The sequence below is a fragment of the Lontra canadensis genome, unplaced genomic scaffold (genome assembly GCF_010015895.1).
Source record: "Lontra canadensis isolate GAN:19392208 unplaced genomic scaffold, GSC_riverotter_1.0 scaffold53, whole genome shotgun sequence".
Lineage (NCBI taxonomy): Eukaryota > Metazoa > Chordata > Mammalia > Carnivora > Mustelidae > Lontra > Lontra canadensis.
In genome coordinates this window covers 1,459,524-1,480,334 of record NW_022631047.1, presented here as the reverse complement: position 1 = coordinate 1,480,334, position 20,811 = coordinate 1,459,524, and the positions used below count along the sequence as shown (strand labels likewise).

General features: G+C 45.4%; 1 protein-coding gene across 4 annotated transcripts; it reads left to right on the top strand.

Annotated features, from left to right (window-relative positions):
* Positions 1 to 974: 974 nt before the first annotated feature.
* NACA (nascent polypeptide associated complex subunit alpha) lies at positions 975 to 14,488 on the top strand. 4 transcript variants are annotated; one of them, XM_032874502.1, is made up of 11 exons: positions 975 to 1,104; positions 1,982 to 2,053; positions 4,883 to 7,642; positions 7,691 to 8,040; positions 9,334 to 10,555; positions 11,746 to 11,831; positions 12,016 to 12,093; positions 12,952 to 13,098; positions 13,522 to 13,650; positions 14,058 to 14,180; positions 14,364 to 14,488. In XM_032874502.1, exons 2-11 carry the CDS (start codon positions 1,984 to 1,986, stop codon positions 14,376 to 14,378), a joined length of 4,980 nt encoding a protein of 1,659 aa, XP_032730393.1. In that variant the 5' UTR covers positions 975 to 1,104; positions 1,982 to 1,983; the 3' UTR covers positions 14,379 to 14,488. The 4 variants fall into 4 exon arrangements, with proteins under 4 accessions (XP_032730393.1, XP_032730394.1, XP_032730395.1 ...); XM_032874503.1 differs by having other exon boundaries at positions 985 to 1,104; positions 1,892 to 2,053; XM_032874504.1 differs by lacking the exons at positions 4,883 to 7,642; positions 7,691 to 8,040; positions 9,334 to 10,555 and having other exon boundaries at positions 985 to 1,104.
* The last annotated feature ends 6,323 nt before the right edge of the window (positions 14,489 to 20,811 follow it).

Genomic DNA, 20,811 nt, shown 5'->3' with positions numbered 1-20,811 from the left:
TTGATCTCTACACCCAGCATAGGGCTTGAACTCATGAACCTGAGATCAAGAGTTGCATGCACTTCCAACTGAGCAAGCCAGGCACCCTTACAGAGTTCATGTTCTTAATCATTCCACAATATTGCCTCCCCTATCTGAAAAAAATTTCAGAATTTCTCATTCCTGGTAAACTCCACTATTTCATTTAATCCTAATTCACTAATCCTCACTTCAAAATAGTTTTTAGAGCATAACGTCACTGCTTCCCTTAAAAGGCAGCCACAATTGTCCTAAAGCCTTTAGTTCAAATAGTTTTGCTGGTTTAGGTAATGTATTTGTTGAGTCTTTTTGTAGGGCTGAGATTGGGGCTAGGGGATCAGGACCCCTGGCCTTTTCATTAACAAACCACTTAATTTACATTCTACTCTCAGGAATATTTACAGTGTAAAGCAAGAGTTCTTAACTTGGGGTCTGGGACTACTAGCATGGATGAGTTTCGGGATATCTATTTTCCCAAAACAGCAGGCAAAAAGAATTGTATATATGCCTATGCGCTTTTCTCTGAGGAGTGTAATCTAATAGTTTCAACATCGATCTAAATTGTGTATTCCAAAAATAAAATAATTGAGGGTTAACCTCAGTCACTGCTATCTTACAATGATGTGACTACAATCTGTGGCGTTCGATATTATTTAGTATCTCCTATTTCCCTGCATTAGTTGAAAAAGGGAAATCAAAAAGTCACTATAATACCGCTGTGGCTACTTTACTGACCAAAGGGCAGAGGTTGCTTCTCTGACTACACTTTCCTTTCGGGTATCAAAAATGCCTCGACTCAGGGGACGGGAAGGAGTCGGCTATCTAAGGAGTGCACGGCTCGAGGTTGAGGTTCCTGCCAATCCAGCGCGCCCTGTTCCGAATTCTTACCCTTATTTAGACCTCGTCACCACCCCCGTCCGGGAACAGTAGGACGGGTCACTCAAAGGAAGTGACTGCGGGCAGCTCCTGACCCGGAATCGGATCCTGGTCCCGCCCCCTCCGCCAGGCTTCCTTCTGCAACAGGCGTGGGTCACGCTCTCGCTCGCTCTCTTTCTGCCGCCATCTTGGTTCCGCGTCCCCCGCACAGTAAGTCCTGTCTTTGCCGAAACTCTCTATCCGCAGCCATCCTCCTTTCTTGCGGACTAAGCCGCCCCAGAGACTAGGAGCTAAGGGGAGTTGGAGGCTTTATGGGGCTGCTGGGTTCCTACTTGGCCCTGGGAAGTGTGGCCTTGGGGCCTCCGGACAAAATGGGGTCTGCGGTTGATGTCCTGGCAAAAGCAGGGTAGAAGGGCCGCCTGCCGCGCCTGGAGGACAGGGCTGGCGACATAGAGCCGTTGCGATGTGGGGGCGGAAGCGGAGTGTGTGTGGTGTTGGGAACGGCTTCACGAGAACCCAAAAGAGGTTAAGGGGGTCACAGCCTTGGAACACCCCACCCCCGCGCGCGCGCACACACACACACGCCGTTCTTAATTGTGACAAGTGAGTGTTGGGACTTTAGGCACTCTCTTTCCCCTCCTGGTTCCCGAAAGTCCGGCAAACAGGAGACCTGGTGGTCCCAGCCCAGGCGGCGTGAGTGTAGGAGGTGGTGCAGGCTAGCGTCTGAAGTCACCCGCGGTCGCGAGCCAGACCGGGATCCTCTCCCTGGGGTTGAGAACGCAGTGCTGAGTGTTGCCTCTGTGGGGTTTGGAGTGTAGAATAAAAGGAACCCCTTGGCCATTGAAGGTTCGTTCTCTGCGGAGTAAACAGAGGTAGAAGGTGATTAGCTTGATCCGAGATCTGAGAGTCACGTCTTATTTCTTACCTATTCCCAGCAGCTTTGGGGAGGATTGTCCTGAAACATCCTCGTAATTTTTTTTTTTTTCCTCCTTAACAGCCCTTCGCAGAGTTTTTAAGAATATTTGACTCTGGGTTGGGCAGCAGAACGGATCCCAGTCAATTCAGGCCTCCTTTTTATTCCCTTCAGAAATGCCTGGTGAAGCCACAGAAACCGTCCCTGCTACAGAGCAGGAGTTGCCACAGCCCCAGGCTGAGACAGGTAGGTTCCCCTAGTCCCCTTACTGTTCATTAAAATTTTAAGACTGACCCTAAGACCATTTGGTGGGTAAAATGGCAAATGGAATACCCTTGGTTTTTTCAGAGTTAACTCATTAAAGATGGCTGTAGCTTTACCAGGGAGGAGAATCGGTGATGCTAACTGCCGTCCTGGAGGGACTTCATTAAGGAATGGACTATAAAGAGATATTTAAGATCTGAGAGCATAAAAGGCTCCCAGGCCTGCATTGTAGATTATGGCAACTACCTCATAGGTCGTACTGGGGAGCCCTCAACTCACAGTAAAACTGAGCAGGGAGGGGGCTCAGTGATTCTTACCTATTGGAACTGGATGACACACTTGCAGGCCAAGGAGACCTGAGCTTTGTGAAGATGCAGCCAGCAAGTTGCATCAAGGTTTTAGATGGCAGAGCTTGGCATTGTGCCTTCGTCACATGTCTGGATGAGATGTGTGCTGGTGGTAAATGTGTCTTACTGGGCCGCAGGGCCCTGCTGGGTTGGTTCACTTATTTTACCAGTTGGTACTAAGATGTTTATAGTGTGCTGGAATCAACAGCTTGCCTGGAACCCAAGATTGAAATAAAGTTTTCCTTTGACTGCTCTTCAGCTTTGAAATTAATGGATATAAACATAGTATAAAGGCAGGTTTCAAATTCTCGTTAAAATACTTCTCTAGAAAACTTGAGAGGGTGTAGTGAAAAAATATTTAATGATGTTCTTGCTGTGTCAGTTGTGCTGAAATAAATGAAGAGAATCTTCAGGCCGTAACTTCCATCCTCACTTTTTCTTACTATAAACTTTTTTTTTTTTTTTCCCAACCCCACCTGTCACTTAAGCAATTCCTTTCCCCTTCTGGACTTAAAATAGAGTTGCTTATAGTTGAAAGCATTGAGGTTCTCTCTCCCCACCTGTCTGATTTTAGCAGCTGAGGGGATTAATACAGCTGCTAGAAAAGAAAAAGGAATGGGCCTCTAAGCTAGTGAACAAGCTATATGAAATCCTTGAGGTACAGGGGACTTAATGGAAAGAGAAAATAAAGGACTAATCTCTAAAAGATCCTATAATTCAATACTAATCAAAACCTTATTGAACAACTTGATTTTACAAATGTGGAAACTGAAATTTAGATGAATTTGTTTCAAGCCTCATGCCATTTGCTTCTGAAGTCATCCTTAGTGCTGTTAAGCTTATTTCTGAATAGTTAGAGCTTGCACAGTAGGTTTAGTAATATTAAGGGAGGGCCAGTGGTAAAACGCTGAATTTTTTCTTAATTAGGTAGTTGTTATAACGAATGTGAAAACAAGCCCAAGGAGTTGGTTATGGTGTCTAAAGCAAGTAAATTGGGCTTTAACTAACCATCTTGGAAGTCCAGTTAGAGGAAAACATTCTAAGTTTCAAATTCTGATTCATATGTTTGGAGGCATTTGCCCTTTAATCGTGAGATTTTTACCTACCAACTCTCCAGGAAAATCTGGTTGAGCCACCTGTCCTTTCTGGAGTTGGATACTCTAACTAGAATTAGTGGTTGAATAAATTGTGAGTTTTTATCATTCAGGAAATCTACTGAGCTTTACTGTAGTGCTGAACATTGGTCTATTTTGGCAGAATGACATACTTATCCAGATTAAGGGGTGGAGAGCCAGTGTATTCTCCACTCCAATTCCCTACTTCCAAAATAGAACCACAGTCTGGTTTAACAAGTTGGCCTACAGTTTCATAATACAGCCCTTACCCTTGTGACTAAGCTTTCTCTCTAGCAGTCTAATTCATCTTAAATTGATGTCTGAAGAGCTAACAATACCTAGGAAAGTGTGTAGACATTATGAAATACAACCCATTTGTGGTTGGTTTTTTTTGGGGGGTCAGTAGGTAAACTGAGGCATAGGGAGGCAAAGTGACTTAGTATTTAATACTTACACAGAATTGTATGTCAACACCACCTTCCTAAAACTTTATTCTTTTTTTTTTTCTTTTTAAGATTTTATTTATTTATTTGACAGAGATCACAAGTAGGCAGAGAGGCAGGCAGAGAGCGAGCTGGGGAAACAGGCTCCCTGCTGAGCAGAGAGCCCAATGTGGGGCTCAATCCCAGGACTCTGGGATCATGACCTGAGCTGAAGGCAGAGGCTTTAACCCACTGAGCCACCCAGGTACCCCCTAAAACTTTATTCTAAGAGTCAAGTTTTTCTTGACCTAGTGAAAGCCTGAGCATAATATAAAGACTTGGTTTGTTGCAGGGGTGAGGGGAGGGTTGTTTTTTTGTTTTTGTTTTTCATTCAGTTCCGGCTCCCCATCATTATCAGCACTCACTGCCTGCCTTGTTCCAATTTTCGGGATCTGTTTCAGTTAGTTCGTGATCCTTGACAGTAGAACGTCTATTCTACTGGTATTCTATGGCCTGTAAGAAAGACTTTGGGTTCATTCAAGGAGGGAAAGGAGGGCACATCTGGGAAAGGGTGGAAAGCATGCTGTTCCCAACCCACTCCTAAGCCTGTGCTCCCCATTTAGAGACTAATAGGCTGCTTAGACTGTTATCTCCACCTTAAAATAGTTTGCTTGTGGGGGGGTGTAGAACTTGGGAAGTGTGGGAGATGGGGAGAGGGATGTATTCTTAATCAACCACTGAAGTATATTTGGGGAAGGTTGCTGTTGCCTGTCACCTTTGTCTAATCCTGTGCGGTGACTTTCATCCTCGGATTAAAAATTCCGTGTTTCCTGTGAGGCATGTTGTACCAACTTGGGCTGCATAACTCACCTTTGTTTTTTTCCTTCCCTTTCCTTCTTTATCCCCTTTTTTGCTTTTCTCCTCCAGCTGTGCTTCCTGTGTCTTCAGCCTTGAGTGTCACTGCTGCCTTAAGGCAGCCTGAATCTACCCTACCCCCTCCTTGCTCCCTGGCCCCCCAACAATGCCCTCTGGCAACCCCTAACCAGGCTTCCCCATTCCTTCCTCCCTCTAGTGTTGTCTCAACCCCTTTTGAATCTCCTTTTCCACAATCATCCTCTGGAACAATCCTTCCTTTGGGAGTTGCCCCCTCCCCCACTGACACCCCAGTTTTCCTACCAAACCTAATAGGGCCTCCCATCTCCCCAGCTGCCTTAGCTCTGGCCTCTCCCATGATAACTCCAGCTGTGAAAGATGCCCATTCCTCTTCAGCTCCCTTGGCTCTGGTGGCCTTGGCTCCCCACTCAGTTCAAAAGAGCTCTGCTTATCCACTGAACCCTCTTAATTCACCTCCTTTGATTGCTGGGGCTGAGTCAGGGTCAGTAACATCTCTGTCAACTCCCATTGTTTGCTCAGAACCAAAGACCTCTTCTATTCAAATTCCCATGCAAGTAGGCCCTAATCTAAAAGGCACACCTATCCCTCCAGGTATAGTCAGTGCTGTTCCTTCCCATCTTGGAACTCCCTTGGCCTCTGTTCAGTCTGGAGCAGCCGCATGTCCTCAAATGCCACCTACCACTCCCGCAGCCATCACTCCCCCTCAGTTCAAAGGCATCCCTGTTTCCTCAGCTCTGACTTCTCCACAAAACCCTGAAAGCCTCAGTGTAAAGGGACCCCTTAATTCACCTGCTACATTACCTCTTTCAACCCAGTCTATATCTGTGGCTCCCAGTGTCACTCCAGTTTTCCTCACTTCTCTGGGCTCTCATCTAGCACCTTTACATCAGGGTTCTCTTGATTCTCCTGTTCGACCCTTAGGTCAAACAGGTCCTAATGTTCTGTCAAATCCTAAAGTGGATGCCATTTCTGCAGCTCATTCTCCCACTGGGGCCTCTTACCCTTCTCAGAGATCCGTAATTCCTCCACTTCCTTCCAGAAATGAGGTGGCTTCTACTTCGGGGGCTCCAGCTTCCCCTCTGGCTCTTTCTATTGAGAAAGATCCCCCTGCTGTCACTGGTATAGCTTCCTTCAGTCCTTCTGGCTCATCAAACATAGCCACCTCTTCTCCATTATCTCCTACAGCCTGTCTCATTCTGAAAGGCTCTCCTAATGCCACTCCTCGTCAGCCTTTGGTGACCCAAATTCCTCCTCCTCCAGGGAGTCCGAGCTTGAAAGAAGCTCCTGTTTCTTCTGTTGGAACTATCCCATTCGTTATGACTAACCCCTCCACAATTTCTGCGACACCTACTACCCTTGAGGTAGCTACTTGCATGTCGTCTCCAGTTTCATCAGATCCCATAAGTAATAAGGACTCAGCTTCCCTCACTGCCTCGGTTATGGCTCCTGGGGCTCCCAAAGAGCTTTCTACTCCTCAAGTAACCCCTCTGGGAATACCAGTCCCCCCTCCTTTCTCATTCTCTGAGAACCCCAAAGGTCTCCCTACATCAGCATTGGTAAAGTTACCAAAACAAGGAAATAGCCAAACTGAACTTCCCTCTCCTCTTGGAGCCCCTGTGTCACCAGAACAGGCAGGACTCCCTACCAAGAAAGACTCGACTCTAATACCATTAGTACTGGCAACCCCCAAAAATCCCCCCTCTCCCCAAAGTATATCATCATCTCTGGAGATAGCTCTTTCTCCTGAAGCCTCCTTAGCAAAGAAAAGCCTTGTAGAGCCTCTCCCTGTAGTTATGTCAGCAAGTACTGCTCCCTCTCCTCTGGGTGTTAACTCCCCAGCCTCTATAATCAAGACAGACCCCAGTAGTCTGCCTCTCAAAAGTTCTCTCACCACCCCAAGCATAGCTACATTTCCTCTGGAACGTGTCGCTACTGCGGAAGTGGCTCCTGCAGTTACTAAAGGTACCTCCACTACAGCCAGTCCCTTTCTAGATGTCTCTCTATCTCATAAAAGCCATCCAGGTAAGAAGGGTAGTTCCACTCCTACTTTACCTGTGGTTCTTCCAGTCTCTGAAAGTTGTCCTGTGGCTCCAGCTGTGACTTTATCCCCCCAGAATGTTTCTGTTTTTCCAGCTGCCATAGCACTAGCCCCAGAAATTCCCAAGTCTGAGCCCTTTCCCTCTCTTCATCCTCAAGGTGCAAAGAAAGTTCACGGTATTTCTCATACCTCAGCATTGGCACCTGTGGCTTCCTCTCCTGAAGGGCACCCAACCAAGGACTCTGGTGCTTGTGCTTCTGTTAATGCATCTTCAAAAGGAACTTACTTAGCTGACTCTCCATCTCCTTTAGGGACTAGTGTGTCTCCTCAAACTAAAAGACGTCCAACCAAGAAGGGTTCAGCTCCTTCTACTACCTTAACTCTTTCTCCTCTTTCGAAAAGTGTTCCTGCTATCCCTGATACTCCTGCTGGAAATCACTCCTCCCCTATTTCTTCAGTTGAAGCGTCCTTTCTTCCAGAGGCCAGTCTTTCTTTTCAAGTCCCTAAAGGGTCACTGGCCAAGAAGTATTCCCCCATACTTTCCCCCAAAGAGACCCCAGATTCCCCACCTCCCAAAGAGGCCTTCACTCCCCCAGCTATAGTTCCTTCCTCCCCCAAAGGATCCCCAGCAACTTCATCCTCCAAAAAGTCACAAGCAGCTCCAGCCCCCAAAAGAGCCCCAGCTACTCCATCTCCCAAAGGGACCCCCACTGCCTCAGCTGTGGCTCCTTCATCCCCCAAAGGGGACCCAGCAGTGACTCCTTCCTCCCCCAGAGGGACCCCCAGCCCCCAAGCTGTGGCCCCTCCCTCTCCCAAAGAGTCCCAAGCAACTCCAGCCCCCAGAAGAGCCCCAACTACTCCATCTCCCAAAGGGCCCCCCACTGCCCCACCTGTGGCTCCTCCCTCCCCCAAAGGGGGCCAAGCAACCCCATTCCCTGAAGAGACCTCCACTCCCCCAGCTGTGACTCCTCCCTCCCCCAAAGGGTCTCAGGCAACTCCAGCCCCCAAAAGAACCCCAATGACTCCATCTCCCAAAGGGGTCACAGCAACCCCATCCCTTGAAGAGGCCTCCACTCCCCCAGCTATGACTTCTTCCTCTCCCAAAAAGTCCCCACCTACCCAACCTCCCAGAGAGGCCCCCACCTCCCAAGCTGTGCCTCCTCCCTCTCCCAAGGAGTCTCAAGCAACTCCCCCCAAAAGAGTCCCAGCTACTCCATCTCCCAAAGGGACCCCCACTGCCCCAGCTGTGGCTCCTCCCACTCCCAAAGGGGGCCCAGCAACTCCATCCCCTAAGGAGACCTCTGCTCCCTCAGCTGTGACTCCTCCCTCTCCCAAAGGGGGCCCAGCAACCCCATCCCCTAAAGAGACCTCCACTCCCCCAGGTGTGGCTCCTTCCTCCCAAAAAGAGTGCCCAGCTACCCAGTCTCCCAAAAGAGCCCCAACTACTCCATCTCCCAAAGGGGCCCCCACTGCCCCACCTGTGGCTCCTCCTTCCCCCAAAGGGAGCCCAGCAACCCCATCCCCTAAAGAGACCTCCACTCCCCCAGCTGTGGCTCCTTCCTCCCCCAAAGGGTCTCAGTCAACTCCCATAGAGTGCCCAGCTACCCAGTCTCCCAAAAGAGCCTCAACTGCTCCATCCCCTAAAGAGAACACTCCCCCAGCTGTGGCTCCTTCCTCCCCCAAAGAGTGCCCACCTACCCAATCTCCCAAAAGAGCCCCAACTACTCCATCTCCCAAGGGGGGCCCAGGAACCCCATCTCCTAAAAACTCCACTCCCCCAGCTGTGGCTCCTTCCTCCCCCAAAGTGTGCCCAGCTACCCAATCTCCCAAAAGAGCCCCAACTACTCCATCTCCCAAAGGGGGCCCAGCAACCCCATCTGCTAAAGAGACCATTCCCGCAGTTGTGACTCCTTCCTCTCCCAAAGGGCCCCCCACTGCCCCATCTATGGCTCCTACCTCCCCCAAAGGGGGTCCAGCAACCCCATCTGCTAAAGAGACCTCCATTCCCCCAGCTATGACTCCTTCCTCCCCCAAAGAGTCCCCAGCTACTCAACCTCCCAGAGGGGCCTCCACCCCCCAAGTTATGGCTCCTTCCTCTTCCAAAGAGTCCCAAGCAACCCTATCCCCTAAAGAGACTTCCACTCCCCCAGTTGTGGCTCCTCCCTCCCCCAAAGAGTCTCAAGCAACTTCAGTGTCCAAAAGAGTTCCAGCTACCCCACCTCCCAGAGGGGCCTCCACTCCCCCAGCTGTGGCTCCTCCCTCTCCCAAAAGGTCCCAGGCAGCTCCAGGCCCCAAAAGAGCTCCAGCAACTCCATCTCCTAAAGGGGGCCAAGCAACCCCATCCCCTAAAGAGACTTCCACTCCCCCACCCGGGGCTCCTTCCTCCCCCAGAGAGTCCCCAGCTACCCAGCCTCCAAAAGGGAGCCTCACTGTAGCTCATCCCTCCCCCAAAGAGTCTCAAGCAACTCCAGCCCCCAAAAGAGCCCCAGCTACTCCACCTCCCAAAGGGCCCCCCACTGCTCCACCTGTGGCTCCTCCCTCCCCCAAAGGGGGCCCAGCAACCCTTTCCCCTAAAGAGACTTCCACTCCCCCAGCTGTTGCTCCTTCCTCAAAAAAAGCCCCAGGTGCCCCATCTCTCAAAGGGTCCCTTACTCCCTCAGCTGTGACTCCTTCCCCTAAAGAGTCTCTGGAAACTCCAACCCCCAAAGGGGCTCCAGGAATCCCATCTCCCAAGGGGCCATCCACTCCCCCAGCTGTGACTCCTTCCTCCAGAGAGTCTCCGGCAGCCCCAGCCCCGAAAGGGACCTCAGCAACTCCATCCTCCAAAAGAATCCCAGGAGGAACTCCATCCCCCAAGAGAGCCCCAGCTACCCCATCCAAAGGTACCCCCACTCCCTCATCTGAGAGTCCTCCCTCACCCAAAGAGGCCCCTACCTCTCCAGTTTCAGTCACATGTTCCCTGGGGTCCATTGCCCCTCTGGCTTCTAAAGGCCTACCAGTAAAGAAAGGCTCCACAGCTCTCAAAGCAGGACTTGTTGCCCCAGCTCCAAAAAGTATACCAGCTGTCACAGCTCCCTCTGAGAAAGCTCCACTGGCCAAGAAGAGTTCTGCTACTTCACCTCCTGTGTGCCCAGATCCTTCAGCTAAGAATGGTACTAAAGGACCCCTTCCTACAATGGCTCCAGCCCCCCTGACAGTCTCTGCTCAGAAAGCCTCTTCAAAGGCTCCCAAAACCCTTCCTGTTTCTCCATTAAAAAGCAAAGATTCTGCCCATTCCCCAAAGAGCCCTTTGACTCTTCCTCTTGAGTCTGTGACATCTACTCCTCTAGCAACAGTTTCCTCTGAGAAGGTCCTTCCTAAAGCTGGATCAGCATCTATCCCTCCAGCACCCACCCCATCAGTCTCTCTGCCTCTCGCTCCCTCCCCAGTTCCCCCTCTGCTTCCTAAACAGCAATTTCTGCCGTCCTCACCTGGGCTGGTGCTGGAATCACCCTGTAAGCCCTCAGCCCCTGCTGATGAGGATGAGCTGCCGCCTCTGATTCCCCCGGAACCAATCTCGGGGGGACTGCCTTTCCAGTCGGTCCTCGTCAACATGCCCACCCCCAAACCTGCTGGGATCCCTGCCCCAACCCCCTCTGCCAAGCAGCCTGTTCTGAAGAACAACAAGGGTATTTGCCTTGGTTTGCTGTGTGCATGGTGTGTCGCCCACACCCCTCCTGGGGCTACCCACCGTACTAACCCTAGGATGCGCCGCTTTCTCCAGTGTATCTGCTTGTGTTTGGACGTAGAACATAGAACGATAGTTTTAAATGCAAAAGCTCTAGGAATGTGAATCAATCTTGGTTTTCATCACCTCAGATAGTCTGTTTTGTATCATCTTGTATAATATGGTCCAAGCTAACCCTGGATCTGCCATCTTTTTCCCTGAATGATCTGACATTGAAAACCAAGACCTATTAGACCTTTTAATTTGCTCTAATCTCTACCACATAACTAACCTTGTCCCTGGGCCTGGGATTTGCTAAAATGTTGGGAAATACAGAACTATTTGAATTTCTTTTCATGATTTAGATTCAGTGATGACCAGTGCCCAGGGGACTCCCTTTTCAAGACTTTTTTCCTAGCCTGAGAATGGTGCAGGTGTCTGCTTTTTTCTCTCAGTATTTCTCTCTTTATTGATGCTTGGCATTTTGACTGAGATAAACTTAAAATATGTGAATTATATTTGGAAGAAAGGGGAGAGGTCACAGGACAGGCTCTAACAGAGGTGACTGTTAGAACTGTAGGTTGGCAGTCTTTGAGAATCTTCAGGCTATGTTGATGAAACCAAATTGCTAGGGTAAGTGGTTTGAAAACAAGGCTAAATGTGTGTACACAACTGCTTCTGGCCTTCCCCAGCTCAGTGTAAGGATGAGGGGAAAGTGTCCTCCCTGGTCTGCCTCCACAGTGTGATCTTACTGTTTTTTCATTTAAATGTATCTGGAGATAACTTTGTCTGCCATAACCTTTTGGAGATGGTTGGGCTATCGGGTAGAATTTGGAGTTACATAGGTCCTTGGTATTGGCCTGTGCCAAGTGAAGACCTTAAGAGAAAGGAAACAGTTACTCTTTATAAATTGCTTGGCTATAACTAGTAATTACCTCTTATTTCTGGGGCTGGGTCTTTAATGGATGTGTACACACTAGTTTATGGCTGAGTTGGAGGCTGTCAAGCTGACTTCATACAAGTCGGTTGGTTTACATTTAACTTTGTGAGGTCTAGTATAAGCCAGTGACCTCTAGTCCACATAGGCTGTGGTGAGGTGTCTTTTCCTTATAATCTACTGTAAAATAGTAAAAGTTAAATTTGTCATCTCAGGGTCTGGAACAGAATCTGACAGTGATGAATCAGTACCAGAGCTTGAGGAACAGGATTCCACACAGGCAACCACACAGCAAGCCCAGGTGGGTGTTCTCCTACTTGTTGGTCAGAGTACTTGAGTCAAAGAAGCATTGAAGAACAAGGGTTGATCAGAGAAGCTGACTTCAGTATTTGGAACGGTGAACCTTCATAAAGGGAAAACCTCATGGGGATTGTGATATCTAGGCCTTATGTCCCAGTTTACTCATAGCTGTTTTCTTTCTTCAGCTGGCAGCAGCCGCTGAAATTGACGAAGAACCAGTCAGTAAAGCAAAACAGAGCCGGAGTGAAAAGAAGGCACGGAAGGTAAGTTTTTAAGTTATGAACAAGGATTAAAGGTTCTGATGAAGCAGCTTTAGAGAGGGGGAACTGTAATGGTAGAATCATATTTATAGTGATAGAAATTACTATGGCAAAAAAAAAAATCAGGAGTCCTGGAAGCCAATTCTGTATTATCAAGTTAGCCTAGGAAAAGGCTTTGCTTTGTTTTCATTTGTTTTGTTACCTTTTTTCATTTAATTAACATTTAATGTATTACTGGTGTCAGAAGTAGAGGTCAGTGATTCGTCGTTTTTTTTTTTTGTTTTTTTTTTTTTTTAAGATTTTATTTTATCTATTTGAGACCGCACAAGCCAGGAGGAGGGTCAGAGGGAGAGGGAAAAGCAGACTCAGGGAGCCCGATATGGGGCCCGATCCTGTCCTAGGATCGCAACCTGAGCCAAAGGCAGACGTCCAACCGACTAAGCCACCCATGCGCCCCAATTCATCAGTCTTCTGTAATACCCAGTGCTCATTACATCATGTACCCTCCTTAATGTCAACCCAGTTACCCCGTCTCCCTACCCCCCTTCCATTCCAGCAACCCTCAGTTAAGGCTTTACTTTGGATATAGTTATTACTATGTTCTTTACCTCCTAAAGCTATTTCTTTTTTTAAGATATTATTTATTGGGGTGAGAGAATGTGTGCAGGAGCAGGGGAAGAGGTAAAGGGAGAAGCAGAATCCCTGCTAAGTGCAGAGCCTGATGTGTAGGGCTTGATCTTACAACCCTGAGATAAGAGCTGAAATCAAGAGTTGGACATTCAACCGACTGAGCCACCTAGGTTCCCCTGTGAAGCTGCTTCTGGAGAAGTTGAAAACCTGATGTTCTTTTCTATTCCTTAGGCTATGTCCAAACTGGGTCTTCGACAGGTAACAGGGGTTACAAGAGTCACTATCCGGAAATCTAAGAATATCCTCTTTGTCATCACAAAACCAGATGTCTACAAGAGCCCAGCTTCAGATACCTACATAGTTTTTGGGGAAGCCAAGGTAAAAGTTTTCTTGGACTCACTCTAGACCAGGGTTTCTCAACCTCAGCACTATTGATATTCAAGAGTTAGATAATTCTTTGGTGTGAAATTTGAGGTCAGTTAATTCCTTGTTGTGGGAGGGGCCTTCCTGAGTGTTAGAGATGTTTAGCAGCATCCTGCCCAGATGCGATAACCAAAAAAATCTCCAGACATTTGGTAGATGTCCCTGGATGACAAAATTACCTCCCAGTTGAGAATCACTGCTTTAGACCTAAACTAGTTCTCTCTCTACAATGATAACATAATCTTAGGGCAAATAATTTAAAGCTATATAGTAAGTTAACCTGAAATAGCTTTAAAGTAAGAGTTTGGAAAAGATATAAATGATTTATTTCACTTACTGCAGATTGATCTTGTCACATCTGTATTTTCTGCCCTGCAGATCGAGGATTTATCTCAGCAAGCACAACTGGCAGCTGCTGAGAAATTCAAAGTTCAAGGTGAAGCTGTCTCAAACATTCAAGAAAACACACAGACTCCAACTGTACAAGAGGAGAGTGAAGAGGAAGAGGTATATAGGGAAATCTTTTATACTTTTAATCCTCTCCAGATAGTATTTTGTGTTTAAGATTTTATTTATAATATTACATGTAATATATTATTATTTGTAATACAAATTTGTTATTTATCCATGAGAGAGAGGCAGAGGGAGAAGCAGCTTGGGGCTGCTTGGGGTTCAGTCCTAGGACCCCAGGATCGTGACCTGAGCCAAAGGCAGACGCTTAACCGACTGAGCCACCCAGGCACCCAGTATTATCTCGTATTGATGGGTGCGTTCTACATTGCTCTAGGCTCTCGAACTCAATTGACTTAAATAGTTTCTGAGTTATATTAAAGAACCAGATTTAAGAGACTCCTTTCTCCAAAGAACTACCAGAATTTTTCTTTGGGTTATTGTGTTTTTCTTCCTTCTCTTAGGTTGATGAAACCGGTGTAGAGGTTAAGGACATAGAATTGGTCATGTCACAAGCAAATGTGTCAAGAGCAAAGGCAGTCCGAGCCCTGAAGAACAACAGTAATGACATTGTAAATGCTATTATGGTAAGTGTCAAAGCCTTTATTCCTTCTTCAGCCCTGACCAGTTCGGGGTGACTTTATTTTCTGTACTTAAGATCAGCCAGTTTAGGAAGCTTCATTCCAAAGCCTATTCCGAATTACCTCATATTTAGGGGCCTGAATTCCTAATTTGCCTCTAACTACTTCTAATGATCTCTTTTCTTACAGGAATTAACAATGTAACCGTCTGAAAACGAGGACTTTTTTTGGTGTTTCAAAAGAATAACTGCAGCTTGGTTTGAAATTTGTACTGTTTCTATCATTAATAAAGTTATGGCTTCTTGTTGGATGAACTCAGTGGGTGCTTGGTCTCTTTTCCCTCCTTCCACCCACCTGCCCCCCCCAAAAAAAAAGAAAAACAAACTTGAAGTCTCTAGAAATGAAAACATGTAATTTACCTTAAGGCCTCAGCTTGAGTTTGAGAAGGTTTAGTGCTGCAGATTCCTCACTTAAGATGTCAGTCTTTTCATCTCTTTTTGTGTGTGTATGTGTGGTTTAGGTTTTATTTCTGTGTGTGTGGGGGGGGGGTTTAGGTTTTATTTCTTTTTTTTTTTTTTTTTTTTTTAATTTTTTCATCTCATTAAAGATACTATACTAGGCTGTCTGTTAGAACTTCCTTGTGTTAAGAGTTTAAAACTTAAATGTAAGGTTTTTCCTTTCCATATTCTTTCCCACATGTTAACTGTTAGCAAATCGTCTTCTATATTTAATAATCATCAGCCTCTTTTCTGGCCTACAGTCCTTGAATATATATATATGGGACCTCATCTGGCCTCTGGAAAGCAGTTCACAATGGTTACATCTTGATATGTAGGAGCTTGGTACAGGGTTGGAGAGGGTAGGGTGCATAATTAATATGGATGAAAAGACTGCACTTTGTACAAAATGCAGAGGTATGTCATGAAAGGAGTTTTTGACTGTTGTATACAGTATAAACTCTCTGCTGTCAGGCATACACTATAGAAACATTTTAATGTACAAAATAAATTATGATTAGGGTAGCCATAATTATGCTAGGACAATAAGTGGAAAATGAGGCAAACTAATAAACAATGATTAGCCAGTGAATGAAAAATACACATAACTCCATAGAAGTCCTAGGAGAAGAGTAAAGCGTCTGAGTTTGGGTTGTTAGAAAATGGTTTGGGGGAAAAGCAGAAGACTAAAATTTGGAAATGGGAAGGCTAAAAGTAAACATAGAGGTAAGAATCTTAAATAAGTGATAATACACCTGCAAGGAATGTTAAGATGGGAATGGATCAGACTAACATGGTAGAAGGCATTGGAGACTAAAGAAGTTTAGCCATTTCTGTTCCTGAGTTTTTTTAGGTTTATTTAATCTCTTCACCATGAGCCTCAAACTCAAAACCCCGAGGTCAACAGTGATACGCTGCTCCGACTGAGCCAGCCAGGTGCCCTTGAATAGTGTTTTAACAGATGTGAGTGAAAGTTGAGGACCAAAAAAGTTAAATGACTTCCTCCAAGGACAGCTACTCTCTAAGTAGGGTCTTTTCATTGTGGTAGGCTGTATTAGTAAGAAGTGGTAGACTATCTGGAGAACCACAAGTTGACATCTGGCTGAGATTGATGACCTGCTTCCATTTTACCAGGGTAGAACAGTACAGTTGCTGAACAGAACTTCTCAAGGCTGGGATTCCTGGGTGGCTCGGTTGGTTAGGTATCTGCCTTCACGGGTCAAGATCCCAGGGTCGTGGGATCAACTTACATGTCAGGCTCCTTGCTCAGCAGGGAACTTGCTTCTCTGCCTGCTGCTCCCCCTGCTTGTGCATGCTCTCTCGCTCGCTCGATTTCTCTGACAAAATACTTTAAAAGTTTTTTTTTTTAAAAGGAATGTACAACTAACTTTCTCTATCACAGAATGATAAAATTTTTGGTTCTCAAATTAGGGAATGTATAGGATGAGCAAATTTTTTTAATTACTTTCCTCGTTCTTAAAATGATTAAGTCTTCATTCAAATACTCAATAGACTTTTTTTTTTTTTTGAAAGATTTTATTTATTTGAGAGCAGAGGCAAAGAGAGGACCAGTGGAGGGTAGGGTCAGAGGGAGAGGGAGAAGCAGACTTGGTGCTGAGCAGGGACCCTTGATCCCAGGAGCCCCAAGATCATGACCTGAGCCGTAGGCACATGCTAAACCAACTGAGCCACCCAGGTACCCCTAAATAGACTATTTAACAATGATATTTTAAGTAACCTCTGACCTCATCTGTCAAAAAAGGGGGGGGCACCTGGGTGGCTCAGTGGGCTAAAGCCTCTGCCTTAAGCTCAGGCTGTGATCCCAGGGTCCTGGGATCAAGCCCCACATCCAGCTCTCTGCTCAGCAGGGAGCCTGCTTCCCCCTCTCTGCCTGCCTCTCTGCCTACTTGTGATCTATCAAATAAATAAATAAAATCTTAAAAAAAAAAAAAAAAAAAAACACCTGATAACCCCAAAACATACAGGACTGTTAGAAGCATTTTGCTAAGAATCTGTGAAACTGGCACTGGTTATTTACTGAATGACCATTCTGATTTCTAAAGGGGAAAGAAAACAGTAGGCCAATTTAGTTAGCCTCTCTGTCTCTCCATGTTTCTACTTTAGCAGATTTTCTTTTTATTTGGGAAATAAACTTCAGACATGCAGGTAAGAACTGTATGTGTACCTGTCATTCAGCTGTTTTATTTTTTTAGAAATTAAACCATACAGATAGGTACAGAGACCCCTTTATATCCTTCCTCAGACCGATTTCCCTCCCTCAGAGATACCACTGTCATGAACTAGTGTTTTATAATTTCTGTATGTAAGTTGATATTCTCTCAATACGTTTTTATGTACCCAAAGCATTTAGTGATCTACAGACTTTTAAAACTTTAAACAAAACTGTACATTATATATCATCCTGCAAATTTCTTTTCACTTCAACTTTGTTCCCATGATTTATCTATGATAGAGGTAGCTCTGTTCATTCTCTTTCCAGACCACAGTAGTGTGGCTTGTATCTGTACCTTTCCACGAAATGGCTTTCAGGTTCACCTAGTTGATAATTCCAGTGGGCATTTATGCATAGTCACATTTGTCTTTTAGTCTCCTTAACATCCCTTTGGTTTCTCATAAATTTGTTTGATCTTTTTTCAAGATCCACAAAATGACTTCCATTATCTGTCTGCCTTGTCAAAATTTTCCTTTGTGTTTTCCCAGTTAACACAGCTCATGAATGACACAGTTGTCCATTTGGTTGTATAAAAAAGAAACCTAGTCTTTCCAACAGATGGTGTTGGAAAAGCACATGGAAAAGAATGAAGTTGGATTCTTGATACCAAATACAGAAACTAACTACAAAAGATGTAAGACCTAAAATCATAAAACTCTAAGAAGAAAACAGGAGGAAAGCTTCATGCTTTTGATTTGCCAATGATTTTATGTGATACCAGAAGCATAGGCAACAAAGTATGTAGGAGTGCCTGGCCAGCTCAGTCAGAAGAGCATATGACTCTTGATCTAAGGGTGGTAAGTTCAAGCCTCATGTTATGTATAGAGATTACTTGAAAAAAAAAAAAAAAAAAAAAAAAAAAAAGGTAGTGTGGCTCAGTCGGTTAAGCTTAGTCTGCCTTTGGCTCAGGTCATGATCCTGGGAGTCCTGGGATTGAGCCCCACGTTGTGCTTCTTGCTCGGCAAATGACCTCTCCCTTTCTTTCACAAATAAGTAAAATCTTACTAAAAAAGAAAAGGACAACCTACAGATTGTGAGGAAATATTTGTAAAGGACCTATCTTGGTGAGGGGATAGTATCCAGAATATATAAAGAACCTATAGGGGTGCCTGGGTGGCTCAGCTGTTAAGCGTCTGCCTTCGGCTCAGGTTGTGATCCCGGGGTCCTGGGATCCAGCCCCACATCGGGCTCCCCACTCAGCGGGGAGCCTGCTTCTCCACAACTCTTAACACTCCCCTTGCTTGTGTTCCCTCTTTCTATGTCAAATAAATAAAATCCTTAAAAAAAAACTATAGATCAACAACAAAATAAGGACATTAAGCTATATAAAGTAAGCTATATAAAAATAAGCCAGGGGGCACCTGGGTGGCTCAGTGGGTTAAGCCTCTGCCTTCGGCTCAGGTCATGATCTCAGGGTCCTGGGATCGAGCCCCGCATCGGGCTCTCTGCTCAGCAGGGAGCCTGCTTCCTGCTCTCTCTCTCTCTGCCTGCCTCTCTGCATACTTGTGGTCTCTGTCCGTCAAATAAATAAATAAAATTTTAAAAATAAATAAATAAATAAATAAATAAAATAAAATAAAAATAAGCCAGTCACAAAAAGATAAGGATTGTATGATTCCACTTATATAAGGTACCTAGATTAGAGTCAAATTCATAAGAGACAGAAATAGAATGGTGTTTGCGAGGGGTCGGAGGAAGGAGAGGAAGAATTAATGTTTAATGGGGACAGAATTTCAGTTGGGGAAGATGAAAAAGTTCTGAAGATAGATGGTGAGGGTTACACAACAATGTGGATATACTTAATCTCACCAAACTATAGACTTAAAAAATGGTTAAGATGGTAACCATTTATGATAAATGCCTAGTTGGGGTTTTTTTTTTTAGATTTTTTTATTTTTGGGTAATCTGTACACACAACATGGAGATTGAACTTAACGACCCTAAGATCAAGAGTCGCACACTCTACTGACTGGGCCAGCCAGGTGCCTCTATGTTAAGTGTATTTTTAAAAAATTATTTTAAGGGAAGAAAAGAAACCTCCATGTCAAACTAATCCTGTCACAGGCTCCCTTCACAGCTGTTCCTACAATTTTTACTTTCTAAATATTCTGTGTCTATTCCCCCTCTTCATTCCTAAAGCAACTGCCTTAATCGAAAACCACGTGAGGGGTGGGCGCCTGGGTGGCTCAGTGGGTTAAAGCCTCTGCTTTCGGTTCAGGTCATGATCCCAGGGTCCTGGGATCAAGCCCCACATCCGGCTCTCTGCTTGGTGGGGAGCCTGCTTCCCTTCCTCTCTTTCTGCCTGCTTGTGATCTCTGTCTGTCAAATAAATAAATAAAATCTTTAAAAATAAATAAATAAAAGAAAACCACCTGAGGGGTGGGCACCTGGGTGGTTCGGTCAGTTAAGTGACCGAAGCTTGATGTCAGCTCAGGTCATGATCTCAGGGTCGTGGGATCAAGCCCTGCATTGGGCTCTCTGCGCAGCGGGAGAGATTGAGATTCCCTCTCTCTGTCCCCCGCTTGCTCACTCGCTCTCGCCCTCTCAAATAAATAAGTAAATCTTAAGGAAGGGAGGGAGAGAGGGGGGAAGAAAAAGGAAGGAAAGAAGGAAGAAAGGAAAGAAACAAAAAAAAAACCTGAGCATAGTTCCCTAATTGTTCTTCTACACTGCACTAAGAATCCCTCTACACTTGCGCTTGCCTCTTGCCTCCATAAAGTGGCTTCTCCCAAGGTGCCTGGGTGAGTCAGTCAGTTAAGCTCCTGAATCTTGATTTTGAGGAGGGTCATGATCTCAGAATCCTGGGATCAAGTCCCAAGTTGGGCTCCACACTGAGTTGGAGTCTGCTTGGGATTCTCTGTCTCCCTCTCCCCCTGCTTACGTTCTCAGTATCTAAATAAATAAAACTTAGAAAGTAAAATCCTCTCCCACTTAAAGCTCTGTTGAATAAAGCAGCAACTTTAAAACTTTGGTCATGGGGCGCCTGGGTGGCTCAGTGGGTTAAGCCTCTGCCTTCTGCTCAGGTCATGATCTCGGGGTCCTGGGATCGAGTCCCGCATCAGGCTCTCTGCTCATCAGGGAGCCTGCTTCCCTCTCTCTCTCTGCCTGCCTCTCTGTCTACTTGTGATCTCTGTCTGTCAAATAAATAAATAAAATCTTAAAAAAAAAAAAAAAAACTTTAGTCATGAAATCCTTTGTTCAATATGTCTTAATTAAAATTCTTGGGGCACCTCGGTGGCTCAGTGGGGTAAGCCTCTGCCTTCTGCTCAGGTCATGATCTCAGGGTCCTGAGATCGAGCCCCACATTCGGGTTCTCTGCTCAGTGGGGAGCCTGGTTCCCTTCCTGCCTCTCTGCCTCTATGCCTACTTATGATCTCTGTCAAATAAATAAAATCTTAAAAAAAAAGAAAAAAGAAAACAAATGGGAATCCATATTTGTTCAATAAATCCTTCAATTCCTACCATTAGCTACACATTAAGAATCCAACAGAGAATAAGACATGGATCTGCCCTCCCAGAAATTAGTCTGATGGGAAAGGCAAATAACATTCTAAATTCCTTAACTTGGTCTCCATGTATTTCTCTACACATCTCTAAACCTATTCATTTAGGGAGTATTTATTCAGCATTGGAGCAGCCTATAGATTTTCATTCATTTTTTTTATCTCAAGGAGTAAGGTATTTCAGCATTTTTGTTTATTTCATTTTGTTGATTTCTTTTCAGGGTTTCATGGATAAGTGTGGTTTGAGAATTTTAGCTGAAATATAATACTATAATTATTGATATGGTAATAAATCAAGTTGATGTATCTGGTTATAGCATAACATTAAGGAAGGATATTTAGACTCAATCTTTAACTTAAAAGGTTAATGTTTTTGGAATGCAAACTGGTGCAGCTGCCCTGGA